Source organism: Channa argus, chromosome 1 (assembly GCF_033026475.1).
Source record: "Channa argus isolate prfri chromosome 1, Channa argus male v1.0, whole genome shotgun sequence".
In the NCBI taxonomy this organism is placed as follows: domain Eukaryota; kingdom Metazoa; phylum Chordata; class Actinopteri; order Anabantiformes; family Channidae; genus Channa; species Channa argus.
This window is the reverse complement of record NC_090197.1, coordinates 26,696,933-26,711,205: the sequence shown is the minus strand read 5'-3', so window position 1 is coordinate 26,711,205 and position 14,273 is coordinate 26,696,933. Positions and strand designations below refer to the sequence as shown.

At 38.1% G+C, this 14,273-nt stretch overlaps 1 protein-coding gene across 1 annotated transcript in view; it reads left to right on the top strand.

The window, feature by feature from the left end:
• The first annotated feature begins 676 nt into the window (after positions 1–676).
• col28a1a (collagen, type XXVIII, alpha 1a) overlaps positions 677–14,273 on the top strand; it is a 41,184-nt gene continuing 27,587 nt past the window's right edge. Inside the window, exons 1-16 of the mRNA XM_067510550.1 lie at positions 677–769; positions 1,769–1,918; positions 2,871–3,436; positions 3,885–3,905; positions 4,045–4,104; positions 5,697–5,750; positions 5,849–5,893; positions 7,397–7,423; positions 7,569–7,613; positions 7,708–7,752; positions 11,836–11,889; positions 11,986–12,054; positions 13,257–13,325; positions 13,700–13,768; positions 13,965–14,033; positions 14,128–14,196. Coding sequence (XP_067366651.1) covers positions 700–769; positions 1,769–1,918; positions 2,871–3,436; positions 3,885–3,905; positions 4,045–4,104; positions 5,697–5,750; positions 5,849–5,893; positions 7,397–7,423; positions 7,569–7,613; positions 7,708–7,752; positions 11,836–11,889; positions 11,986–12,054; positions 13,257–13,325; positions 13,700–13,768; positions 13,965–14,033; positions 14,128–14,196 — 1,482 coding nt within the window. The 5' untranslated portion in view covers positions 677–699. The remainder of the gene's footprint in view (positions 770–1,768; positions 1,919–2,870; positions 3,437–3,884; positions 3,906–4,044; positions 4,105–5,696; positions 5,751–5,848; positions 5,894–7,396; positions 7,424–7,568; positions 7,614–7,707; positions 7,753–11,835; positions 11,890–11,985; positions 12,055–13,256; positions 13,326–13,699; positions 13,769–13,964; positions 14,034–14,127; positions 14,197–14,273) is intronic.

The window sequence follows — 14,273 nt, the reverse complement described above, 5'->3', positions numbered from 1 at the left end:
TCTTCCTCACCCTAAATGCTTCATATTGGTAGGCCAGGAGCTGCTACTACCAAAGTGCACATTTTTTTCTTACCTATTGGCCTTTAAAGCACTTTAAACTGCTTCTTATTCACCCATTCACAATCAGAATCACACACATACCAATGAGGGGAGCTGCTTGCAGCTGGCCAACACTCACCAGCAGCAACTAAGTTGGGGTTCAGTGTCTTACTCAAGGACACCTCAATGTGTGACTGGAGGAGCCGGGGATCAAACCAAAAACTGCACTATTGGTTTATGAGCTCTCTACCTTCTTGCGCCACAGTTGCTCCATGAGGAAACAATAAGACCTTAAAGTAGCTGATTAACATTTAGCTAAAATTGGAGTAAATTAAACAATTAATTGTGGCATTAAATGCAGCTGTCAGTTTGCTGAAGCTAATTTCAAAATAAAAGCAAATTATCACTCATTCCTCAAAAAGTGTATGCAGAATCCCAAATAATGTGTCAAAACATATTCCTAAGGATACCATTGTAAAATAAAACATAAAGTATAATTCTGAATTTCAAACATGTACTAAAATCATCATAAATCTCTTTGTTGTTTCACTACAGTTTTATTGTGAAGGGAGTAGCAGGGGGAGTTATTGCTGCAGTCTTGTCATGTGTGAACTGTGAGCATCTGAGCTGAAGCTGGTTGGAGCCAAGACCTGCTGCTCTATGTGCCTCAGGCCAGCACCCCTTCGTCTCACTGATGGATTAACCCGGAGCTTTGAATTTTTTTACGCAGGTATGTGATCAATTTACAGAATTTATGAAAATTAATCTAACTGACTGTGAGAGTCAAATTAAATTAAATTTGTTTTCAGATAGTTTTAGTTTCCTACCACAGATCAGTAGATCTTACTGAGAAACATAATTAGACTACTGGTGAGGCTGACTGTATTTTGTTTGTGAAGGACAATTGACTGTAATTTTATTGCTGCACGGTCATAGCACAGTGTATCACATTACGTAGATTATTACTTTAAATTAAGCTAAAACCCATTTTGTGGAAAATCAGTGATAATTGTTATCAAGTAGAGTAACCAGTCACCATTGAATTGAACACCTGAGCACCCAAAGTTCTTTATTACACTGATACAAAAATAAATTAACTAAGAATTAATATTTAAAATAAATTACTCAGTCACTTAATATGTATTGACAGCAAAGGAATAGTTATCATTCTATAAACAGAAGAGCAACAATATTGCTATAATATGATTAATTTTTAAAGAACATTTTATATTGCTACTACTACTGTACATGCAGCATTTGTAGGACCTTCAAATGTAGAATTGGAAGGTAGTTGTGATAATGTATGTAGTAATAGGAGCAGTAGTAGCATAGTTTGTTATATTTGGACCAGTAGGTGGATCAGAAGCATTCATACAATCTACGCTAGATATATAATAACAAATATCACAGCATCAAGTGACAACAAGTGTGTCCTTATCAGAAAAGGTAACAGTTTTAATGTCAGTGTCTGTGATTGTAAATATTTGACCTCACCCTAAACAGAGAGCAGACACTAGCTGTATGTTTATTACCACCATCAGGATGCTGAAAACGTTCAGCTGTTACTTCTGTAACTTGTCATGTCTCCCTCTTGTGCGGATGTAAAATCATTGCAGCCTTTGTGGATTGACTTAGACTAGATTGAAGCAATGATGTATGGCAGATCTCACTGACTGACACTATTTATTAATAAAGTTCACAGAAGTATAACTCTTCTCCTCATTCTCAGAGGGCAAGCAGCTGAGCAGGACAATGACCCTGAAGTGGTTCCTAAAGGTTTCTATTGTTATTTTGACCCTGTCAAACCCAATCAGATGCCAAAACCGAAGGAGGAATGGACAGAGAAACAATAACCAGATCATCATAAATGAGGCCAAGAGTAAGTGTTTTAAAAACCATGAAAGGTTTCGATGTATCAGATGCTCAGAGTGTAAACAGGTTATTTACCGATACAGTCTGAAAAAAGTCTGATAATATTTACTACTTTATACAGCCGTATTTAATTAGAACATTGTCCATTATTCTTTTTACTAAGTTTTTGTTACTTATGTATGTAACTATACTGTACTGTATACTGCAGCAACAAAAACTGAACTGTATGAAGGCCTGAAAGTAATTTGGTGCTGAGTTTGACACCATGCCCTTGTCCTTTTTGCAGCAGTTTTACTCTTATAGCTATGTGCTGTGCAGTGAAGAATTGTGCGCAGAAAAGTTTTAGGCCACATTGTGCTGGTAAAGGACTTGACTTGGCTCCTTGACATTGATTATACAAGAATTTTTAAACTCTATTCTCCTATAGGTGTTTAATTGAGACATCTGGAAACAGATAAAAAAGTCATAGCATAAACAGTAGTTTAATATGGATTTATTTGCTCATTTGTGTCATGCAGGAAACATAAACATAACATTTTTTATGTTTTGCATGCATTTAATTTATTCATTCAGATTTGTGCATTTGTCAGGGTCAATATGCTTCCTTTCTATAGAAACTCTTATTGTTAGTGTTGGAGGTTCTTGTTGTTGATCAAAAGGTTTGGCCTGTAAACCAAATGATCCCAATGGTAGAACTTGATGCAACATCAGAGGTTTACCATATCCATTAGCCCTCTTGGATTCCTGAGCATGCTGGATGATCATGATTGGCATACCACATGACTGGTAAACTTTGTTGCTGTGTTTAGGTAAAATCAGAAGTTTTAAAAAATAGCTCGAGTCACCCGAGGGTTAAGAATAATCCTCTTTTCATGATATCTGTTCATATCAAATTTAGTTTAAAAAACCTGTTTTCAATGTTGCCTAATATGTCCTACTGTGTTGTGCTTCCTGTCCAGCCCTGATCTGTCCGGTGGAGGTCATGTTCATTGTGGACAGTTCAGAGAAAGCCAAAGCTCTGCTGTTTGAGGAGCAGAAACAGTTCATTCTGCGTTTCAGCACCAAGCTCATGCAGCTGCACTCTGCAGGCTGGCGGTTGCGTCTGCGCCTGGCTGCTCTTCAGTACAGCAGCACTGTTTCAGTGGAGCACAACTTCAGAGACTGGCAGGACCTCGATGTATTCCAGGGCCGGGTTGCCGCGATGACCTTCATCGGCCATGGTACCTACTCTGCCTATGCCATTACCAACGCCACCCAGCTGTTCAGTCATGAGACGTCTTCCAGCAGCCTGAGGGTAGCACTGCTGTTGACAGATGGAGCAGACCACCCTCGCAGCCCCAGTGCTGTGACAGCGGCTGCTGAGGCCAAACAGCACAACATCAGGATGTTCACCATTAGTCTGTCTGGCGATGCCAAGGATGGTGCCATGAGTGCAAAGCTGCGCTCCATTGCCAGTGCTGCCCCACAGCAACATGTTTTCAGCCTTAGTGACAGCCAGCTGGAGGACAGACTCTTCAGGGAGCTGGTGAGTCCTGTTCATTACAACCAGGTCACTGTATTGGATTAGCAGGCACCAACTGCACAAAGTCTCGCCACAATAAATGCAGGATATTCTGGCAAAAAAACATATGAACATGTGAAGTTTGTTTACAATGTTTGCTGGACTTTAAAGAAGTACACAATAAAAAAATACATAGAGAATCAAATAAGGTCTGTTAATTAAATAAAGGGATACAGCCAGCAGCAGGTTAATCTGGTTAGCCTAACAGCTAGCCTAGCTTAGTCTCAGTATAGAACTTATTTGTTTAGGCTGGATGCTAACACACAGCAGCTGTATGTGTCAAGTGTAAAATAAAAGTATACATTGCAGTATTAGAGATAATTATGAGCATTACATAATTACACTAAAATTGTGTTTTTGTAAATAGGGAGTTGTTTGTTTGCTGAAGAATTCTTTTGTTTTTTTCTTTCAGAACACAATTGTCAAAACTGGGGTAAGTTACATGATGTTTATTATTAGTATCATCCTTGTTATCATTTATTTATGTAATTGAATCTCTTTGTCAATGCTAATTCTATTTTAGTTGTCTGATTTTGTACTTTTGTGTTTCTCGTTCCTATATTTTTTTGTAGTGCCCACAGCCAAAGACTTGCCTGTGTGAGAAAGGGGAAAGGGGTCACCCCGGATCTTCAGTGAGTGTACATATGGTTCATTTAATCATGATCAGAATGTGTATATGATCTGGATCTGCACCATTCTCAGAACAATGTTATTCCACATGTTACCCAGTTAAGAAAAGCCTTACTTAGCCTAACCCAGCACTCCCTTATTACAAATTATTACTGCATGTGTTTATCTTATTATTTGAAATTTTACAGTCAGAACAAATGGTCACTTCAAATTGAAAGTGTATCCTAAACATTTTACTGGATACCAAGATTAAGGTCTAAAGCCACTTTACTAGCCACTACAGGCAGGACTTTTTTAATGACACCATGTTACTTACTAAGAGGGTCAAATTATTGACCCTTTAATGTCTGAACTTTACCAATACTGAGATAAATAAAAAAGATTATAGCATTTGTTTAGCATTTAGCATTTGTGGTTTATGGATATCATCCCATTGCGACTCAGTGGGGGGCTCAGAGGTAAATTCAGACCAGAACCAGTTTTCCACAATCCTACCGAAAATAGCTACCCGTATTGTTGTTTGAAGCAAACACCTGGCCACACTATTGCACTGGGTGACATGTTTCATTATTATGTATTATATATATTTTTATAAAAATACTCACAATATCGATTTATGTAGAAACACAATATCTGTACAACCTTAACATCCTGTTTTGATAGTGTCTGCTGGCTTCAGGTTGAAACTCACTTTTGTGGTGGCAAAAACAGTAAGGCACGTTTAAGAGGCAAAGCCAGCTCACATTGATGGTTATGGTGAGTTTAATCAGCAAAAGGGCGAAACACAGCAGAGCAGTTCATTCAGAGTGGGTCAATAAGATTGACAAGCTTTACAGGTTATAGGTGCCTTTTAACCACTTAGCTCAGCAGCTGAATTCCCACAAAAGGACAAAATACTGACTCAGTGCAAATATACCTTACAGAACATACATACAATTAGATTCCTGACCACTGCGTATTCCCCTGTATGTATGTGATACTACTCATCTCCTATGTTCCTTGCTGGGACAGCTTCCTGATGAAGCTCTGGTCTAAAGACAGTCCAGACAGAAGGTCTGGTGAGGTGTGACAGCAGAGTTCAAAGAATGCATTTGGTCACCATGACCAGGCATTTTGCATTTGTAGGAAATTTCTCTCACAACTTCCTCTTTGACACAGAGCTTTGCACTTTGCACTTTGCACAAGCTTTGCACTTCGCCTAGCCTCAGCAGCCAGGCCAGCAGCCTCTACCAGCAGTTTCATCTGGCATGCATCCAAAGCACTAAAAGGAAAGAATGTAAAACTGCAGAAAATATTTCCCACAATACAAGTGTAGCAGGTGAAGAGGGGCAGCTGAAAGATGTGTTTTCACTGGCATCAATGTCAAAGAGGCAAAGGTCAAGGATGGAAGAAAAAACCTGATCAAATACAAAGGTTGCAGTTATTTGAGAACCTGTTACACTGAGTTGGAGGTCTATGTTTCAGAGGGTTTATAGACAGGTCACGCTATGAAGGCACCTCAACTTTTGCTATGCAAATAAACTCATGGATATACAGTCCAAACCAGGCCCCTACATTCTCATTTTGCCCAATCTCTCCCTTTACTTTCATCTAGGGGAAACCAGGGAAGCCAGGATCTGATGGACCTCCGGGACCAAAAGGTTCTCGTGTAAGTCTCTATTGTGTACATAATCCAGCTCTGATTAAAAAAAAAAATTGTGAAGTGTTGTCCGATGAACTCTTTTTGTCTGGGCTTGGTCATTGTAGGGGGAATCTGGAATCAATGGACGTCCAGGAATGCAGGGCCTTGAGGTAATCGTCAAATATTTAAGAAAAAGTTTTGATTACAATGAACCTTTTATTGGAGTGTTTTACAACAGAAAAAAGTCATGCTTTCTAGTAGGTAGTGGGTACAGGTACATGTAAATATGAGCTAAATGTGGGCAGGCAGTGGGTTAAAATATACATGACAAAAACAAGTAAAAGATGCAGTTAAATTATTCAATAGCTTGCAGATCCACATTCCCACCTTCCTGTGTGACTTTATCAGTCTCACACATCGTTGTGGAGTAATTTTGGCACATTCTCCTTTACAACATTGCTTCAGTTCACTGAAGTTTTTTGGCATTTGCTTACAGTGCCCCCAGAAAGTATTCACAGCACTTAACTTTTTCCAAATTTTGTTATGTTAAAGCCTTATTCCAGAATGAATTAAATTCAAGATTTTCCTCAAAATTCTACAAACATCACCACATAATGAGAACATGAAAGAAGTTTGTTTGAAATCTTTGGAAATTTATTATAACTTTATTATAACCCCCCCCCCCCCCAAAAAAAAAAAAAAAATCACATGTACGTAAGTATTCATTGCCTTTGCTTAATACTTTGTTGAAGCAACCTTTAGCACCAATTACAGCCTCAAGTTTTCCTGAGCTTGGCACACAAATTTTTGGGGGGTTTCTCCCATTTTTATTTGCTGTACCGCTCCATCAGGTTGGATGGGAAATGTCGGTGAACAGCCGTTTGAAGATCTCTCCAGAGATGTTTAATTGGGTTCAAGTGTGGGATCTGGCTGGGCTACTCAAGGAAATTCAGAGTTGTCCCTTAGCCACTACTTTGTTATCTTGCCTGTGTGCTTTGGGCCATTGTGGAGTAAAACTCCTCAGTAAAAGGCACATGACAGGCCGTATGAAGGACTCTCATACCATAAGAAACAAATTTCGTTGGACTGATGAAACAAAGATTGAACTCTTTGGCCTGAAAGCCTAGTGTCATGTCTGGAGGAAACCAGGCACTGCTCACCACCTGGCCAATACCATCTCTACAGTAAAGCATGGTGGTGAGGGCATCATGCTGTGGGGATGTTTTTCAGTGGCAGGAACTGGGAGACTAGTCAGGATCGAGGGAAAGATGAATGCAGCAATGTACAGAGACATCCTTGATGAAAGTATTAAAGTAGTAAAGTATTAAGTAAAGGCCGTGAATACTTTTTTATAAATTTGCAAAGATTTCAAACAAACATCTTTCACGTTGTAAATATGCGGTATTGTTTGTAGAATTTTGAGGAAAATAATGATTTTAATTTGTTTTAGAATAAAGCTGTAACATTACAAAATGTGGAAAAAGTTTAGCGCTGTGAATACTTTCTGGAGGAACTGTAAATTATTGTTGTTGCCATGAGTCTTTTTCTACCTGTGAATATTTAAATGTATCTCAAGCAGTCCAGTGTTAATGTTGGCTGGTTGAGCTCTCTTTTAGTATTATACTTGATGGATAGTCAGATGTCTGACACAACTTATCGTTTTGTTTTTATAGGGTCGACCTGGCCGCAAAGGGGAAAAAGTGTGTATTATTATGCATTTTATTCTACTGAATTTTGATGACTTTGTACATAATGGATCTTGGCAGTGTGCAAATATTTTTAAGACAATATAAATCTTTAAAATAAGGTGGACTTACATATTTTATCACTGGCTATGTTTTCTAGGGAGAGCGGGGTGAATGTGGTGTCCATGGTGAAAAGGGACAAAAAGTAGGTTTTATGTTGTTGTTTTTTATTGACTGTTGACTGTTGCTGTAACCAGGTTCTGTACATGAATATAATAATATTTTGTATTGTTCTCTAGGGTGTGGCTGGACCTCCTGGCATAAGAGGGCCCAGAGGAGAGCAGGTGAATAATCCTTTCACACATAGTATATAGCATAATATTCATTCAAATAATAAGTTCAAACTGACAATACATTGCTTTGAATGTACCAACATTAAAAGGGTTTGTTTGACAGCACTCAGTGGATTGAGCAACATCTAGTGTAATTGAAAATTTAAGAAGCTCAGTGCAGATCTGGGGAAAAGAATGGCAGATTTACACGTCAGGAATGTCTCTTGGAGCCATTTCTAAACAACTGCTGATTCTAAATAAAACTCATTCTCAACTCAAGCCACTTCCCATGTTCTGTAGAAGACTGAAACTGTCTTACTAAGAGGACATTCAAAAAAAAGAAGCCTTCTGGAGTAAAATGTTTTGCTCAAATTAGACTAACATTAAGTTGTTTGGCCACAATGAACAGAAAAAGTTTAACCCTAAAAACCTGCTCCAATGAATGACACAATAATTTATTCCAAAAAGATCAATGGCTTTCGGCTTGCTCCTTCAGGGGTCTTCACAGCGGAATGTGTTCCACATGTTGATTTGCCATGAGTTTTTACATCGGATGCTCTTTCTGCCACAACCCTCCCATTTTGTCAGGGCTCGGGACCGGCACCGGGGTGGCCCTTTTGGCTGGGTGGCGCCACATCTGGTGCCGTGGGATTCAAGCCTGCAGCCGTTGGCATCCCAGCCCAATGCTGTACCTCTGAGCCACCAGGCCCCCCTCAGAATAATTTATACCAAAACATGTAAACAATTTTTTTTTTTTTTTTTTTACAAAATACTACCCAGTCTAATGTGATTCACCATAATTCTACCAGTTGACTGTGGCTTACTTACTCACACCTCAAATTTTAGAAGAACAACTTGGACTATTGGTTTGAGTTATTTATAATTTATTTTTGTTCTTTTGAATCATATGCAGTAGCCTGTGCTTATTGCCAATAACGGGCCCTTCAAGTGCCTTTAAGCATTTCTCTGAATTTTGGTTGGATTAAGCAAATATTCTTGTCCTCACTTGAAGGAAAAATTGTGAATAATTCTTCTGGCGTACTCCGGTAGCATTACACCTTCCTCTGTATTATGCTGCTTTAACTGAGTGATGTTATAAAGTGTGACCAAAAAGGTGTTAGGTAAAGCACAATTATTCACATTTAGTGTTTATGTATAGTATCCTCAAACAAGCTACTTTGTTTGTGCTAATTACAGAGCATTAAGTGTTTAGAGGTGGACGTGGGGTCAAGCAAAGTCAAATTACACAAACAAGTATTCACAAAGAAAACAAATCCACAAAGCTTGTTTGTGGATTCTATACAAAAACAGTAATTGCTAGAATTAATATTATTTTTGTGGTAGCATAATTATATATATATATATATATATATATATATATATATATATATACCTCTCACACAGTACTGCTATAAAAAAGAAGATATGCATGAACCTTTACTCCTGAATTTTTTGTCAGTTTTTCATCAGTTTGAAAGATTCTTGTGTCACCTACATACATGCTGAAACAATCAGTGCTGCAGTAAAAGCCTCACGCTGAATTCATCTCCTGCTCTGCACTTGTGGAATGTGAACTGTGGATTTACTTTTATCCCTCTCTTAATGTAGCTTTTCTAAAGCGAGGAATCCAAGCCTTTAATGTTCATTTGTGGTCTTTGAGTAGACGTTGTCCCAGACAATTAGGATTTAGGCACATGGTATCCATTCCCTTTCTCTTGAAATGCTTGATGCTCCCTTCAGCACTGGTAAAACAACATCAGCATTCATCAGAGGGCCATTAGATTATAGGTCCCTCTGACCTGCCTGAAGTTCCCATGAACTGTCTAAAGTTAATTCATAACTTTTTGGACTGATGCGTTCCGTCTTTTTTCTTTTCAGTCTTTTTTATTTTTGATATTAGTTGATTTAAAGGACAGGATGTTACCAATTCACTACAAGAGTAGTAATCTAGGAAAGGATAGCAACAATGGGACACCAAAAAAAGGAAAACCAAATATAAATGGGTAGAGAAATATGCCATGGGTGGATGGTTCCACACAGGTTTAGTGCATGGTACAAATAAGCAATTATTGTCCAACCATGCTCTGTGGAAGGTATAAAAAAGGTGGCAGACCCAGCTATTTCTGATTATTTTGAGGCAAGATTGACAGAAAGAGAAATATTAAGAGAAAAAAAAATCAAAGTGACTTAATGCACACAAAGGTTAGCTATGGAGTTCCACAAGGCTCTGTGTTAGGACAAATACTTTTTACTTTATACAGTATATGTCTCCTTTAGGCAACATTATTAGAAAAGACTCCATACATTTCCATTGCTATGCTGATGACACACAGCAAAAAATCTCTGAAACATGCTGCCCAACCATATTGTTACTCTAGATGGCATAAGTCTGGCCTCCAGTACTACTGCAAGGAACCATGGACTTATTTTTGACCAGGATTTGTCCTCACATATGAAGCAAATCTCTATAACAGCGTTCTTCCACCTACAGAACATTGCCAAAATTAGGAGCATCCAGTCTCAAAGTGATCCCAAAAAGCCAGTCCATGCATTTGTTACTTTAGATAACAAATGCAGGACTATTGTAATTCCCTACTATCAGGATGCCCCAGTAACTCCCTAAAAAACCATGCAATTCATCCAAAATGCTGCAGTAAGAGTGCTAAATGGAATTAGCAAGAGAGATCATATTTCACCTTTACTAGCTTCTCATTGGTTTCTTATAAAATCTAGAATAAAATGTAAACCCTGCTTCTTCCACAAAAAGCTCTGAACGCTCAAGCTCCATCATATATAGAAGACCTCATAGCGCCATATTATCTGAGTAGACCACTTCGATCTCAGAATGCAGGCCTACTTGTGGTTCCCAGAATTTCCAAAGGTAGAATGGGAGGCAGAGCCTTTAGCTATCAAGCTCCTCTTCTGTGGAACCACGATGTGTTTTCTGCCGTAGTTGTCTTTCTCCTTCTCTGTCTCCCTCTCTCCGCCCCTTTCTGCAGGTGTCCCCGGCTTTGAAGCTTTGTGTTGTCTAGTGTGCAGCTACTGGTCCTACCAACCTGCCTGATGTTTTGTTGTTGCTTTTTGTTGCTCTTTTGTTCTCTCTCCACTTTCCACTAACCCCAACCGGTCAAGGCAGATTGTTTCCCACCCTCCACTGGAGGCTTCTTCCATTAAAGGAAGTTTTTCCTTGTTGGGTTCTCACTATACAGCTTTATAGTGTTGACCTTATTCTGTAAAGTGCCTTGAGATGACTTTGTTGTGAATAGGCACTCTATAAATAAAGTTGAATTGAATTAATAAGTTTGCCTGACTGTGGCACAGGAAGTAAAGCAGTCGTCCATCAATCCCACAGTTGTTGGTTTAATCCCCAGCTCCTAGAGTCACATGTTAAAGTTTCCTTGAGCAAAACACTGAAACCAAAGTTGTTCTTGATGAGTATTGGCCAGCAGCATATCAGTTCCCCCATCAGTGTGTGAAGGGTGCATGAGAAGCAGTGTAAAGCACTTTTAAGTACGAATAAGTAGTAAAGTGCTATGTAAATGCATGCCATTTACAATTTGATAAGAAGACTTATTATTGAAGCACAGATGGCAGGAGACTGCTAAGCTGGGTAATGTTTCAGAATCACTGACTAAAGTTATGTCTGCATTTAGAACTATGGGAACAATATCGGTAAAATAACCAGAGCACATTTGACAAATTTGATGCTCTTGCATTAGTGTGAAAGAAAAAAACAATAAGGCAACTTGTAACTACATTGTGTTCTTAATATTATTAATTATTGCGAAAACTAGCAATTAGGTGTTTTGTATGGAATAAACATAAATAAGTGAATCCTACAAATATACACTGTACACTTACTGACTTTGGTTTTCTTTTCAGTCTGAAAACAAACACTACTGTGTGTGAAAAGCTGTGATGCATAAAACTTTAAATAAATAAATTGTAAATAAATTACAATAAAGTTTTACTGCTTGAAATTCAACAGGAAGTGAATAAAAGATTATTGAAGTGGTAGAATATTATTTTAAAATTACATTTCTTATGAAAGCAAATGTAATTTAATGCCCCTTCCGTTTTTTTTTCCCATATCAGGGAGCCAGAGGAGAACCTGGAGACCAGGGACAAGAAGGGCCCACTGGATTTAAAGTAAGAATGCTGTGAATCAGGATTCAGAGACATTAAGTGGGTTCACAGCTTAGAGCTAGTTTGAGATTTCTATGTTTATATTTGATTTCTTTAAAGGGTGAGCGAGGACAAAGTGGTGCACCTGGGCCTTCCGGAGATAACGGCATTGGATTCCCTGGTTCTAAGGTAAATTTAGATTAGATATAGTTTAGAGAACAATATATGGCACTGACATCAAGTGTCCAAAATTGACACTGTGCTCCAAATTCAAAATATTGGAGACCATTGTCTCCCCCACCTCCTCAGACTTGGAGCTCATGCAGGTTCAGAGGTTGTGGACATGTGATGATAACAACTGTAATCACAGACAATATCACAAGCAACAAGTAGTTCTACACAGTAAGTTAATTTAACAAATTTAACGTTATACATTAACGGTCTACAAATTCACATTATCCAGATTATGTGGATTTTATAGTTTGGTAATAGCAGGGCAATATCTCACAAATTACACATCATTAAAAAGGTAATAACTAGATAATAGCATGGTAACAACAAAGTAATGGATATATTTTGTAATGTAGTAATGCTTCAATAATATGTGAAAGGATTATTATTTTAATCATAAAAAGTAAAGTAATACTTATACTAAATACTATTAATACTAATACTAGTAATAATAATAACAATAATAATAATAACTACTTAAGAAATAACCTGGTAATGTCTGTAACCTTTACAATTACAGATATTACCATGAACTTAAGTCGAAACATTCTTTCTTTAATGTATATTACACAGAATCTACATGATTGTTTCCAGGTTTTTACTGCAGCACTGTTTAGTTTCCACATTATGAAACGTGTGTTTTTAGCCTCCTATTATTTAGATATATCTATTTGTCACAATAACATACTATGTGCTCATTACTTGTTAATTACCATGATGTTACTATATCATTTTTACTAGCTTAACCCTGCTAAATAATTTATATAGAAATAATACCACCATTGCTATTACAAAAATACTACACCCCTATTGTCCTGCTATCACCAAGCTGTGCAGTAAAGCCACAGGGTGTGAGGTGGGACACATTTTTGAAAGCCATTCATAACTTAACAGAAGACATATTCCACACTGCCATCATGTTACCACTGGTTTAGGAGAGGTTGAGAGCCACCTAAGTGCAGGTCCTTTTCCGTGACTAATAACTCCATTACATTAGCATGTCTTGACAATGTTAGCCAGCATTAGTTGGGATCCCTATACTGGACAGATAAAGTCTGTCAGTGGTCATAAAGTTATGGCTGATCGGTGCATGTGGGTAAGCTAATGAACATGCTATGAAGTCCTGATTTTGTTTCTGATATTTAACTTTTTTTTTTCAGGGTGACAAGGGAAACCAAGGAAGACCAGGTCCACCTGGACCCATGGGTACAGGTGAAACAGGGATGGTGGTAAGTTTATCAAACTAACTCCCACGGTAGGGACTGAAGCTGATATCTTCATCCTTGTATCATTACTTTATTTTTGTGTGCTATATTCCTTAATTTTTAGCTGTTACTACAAGTTCAATTAATGTTTAAGGCATATTATAAAGTAAAGCTTATAATTACATCTTTATTAATGTCAGCAAAAAGTGAAGGTGTCTTTCCAAAGACACTGTGTATCTTAAAATCAAAGTAAACAATCTGCAGTACAACAAGAGGTATATCGTTTTATGCATATGTTTTATGCAGTGCAGAGAAAAAAAACCATGTGGTTATTCAGTTATACAGTGGTTCTAATGTACAGTACTTAACACTCTCTACACTTGTGTTGATGTGTTAAGGGTCCGGCAGGGCCACCAGGATTGCAAGGAGCTCCAGGGTTTCCAGGTGAGGGTCTTTCAGGACCCAAGGTATGTTCCAAGTTAAAACTCACTGCAAATAGCACGTACCTTACTTTGCTTAATATATTAACCACTGACTATAGCAACTCACAATTATTAGGGATTTTATAAATGGTGAAGCATCATTATGAATATAGTTCACTTGTTTGACTTAAAATATCCTTCTAGGTCTCTTTTCTGACTACTGCCAATGTGTTTTTTATAGGGTGACAGGGGGTATGAAGGTCCTAAAGGCAGCCGTGGACCTCCTGGAATGGGACACAAAGGTGACAAGGTATGGTTAAAGGGGTTGAATACAAATGTACTGTACAATTACGAACTGTCTGACCTCTTAACCCTTTGATGATGATGAACTCTCTGACCCTAAGGGAAACACAGGAGCCCCTGGGCTGCCAGGTTTCTTGGGGTTTCCAGGGCCAGACATCCAAGGAGAAAAGGCAAGATCAATTAAACTGTTAGGAATTTGTGTCCCTATATAACCTGTATTTGTGTGACTTCATAAACTTTTTTTAAA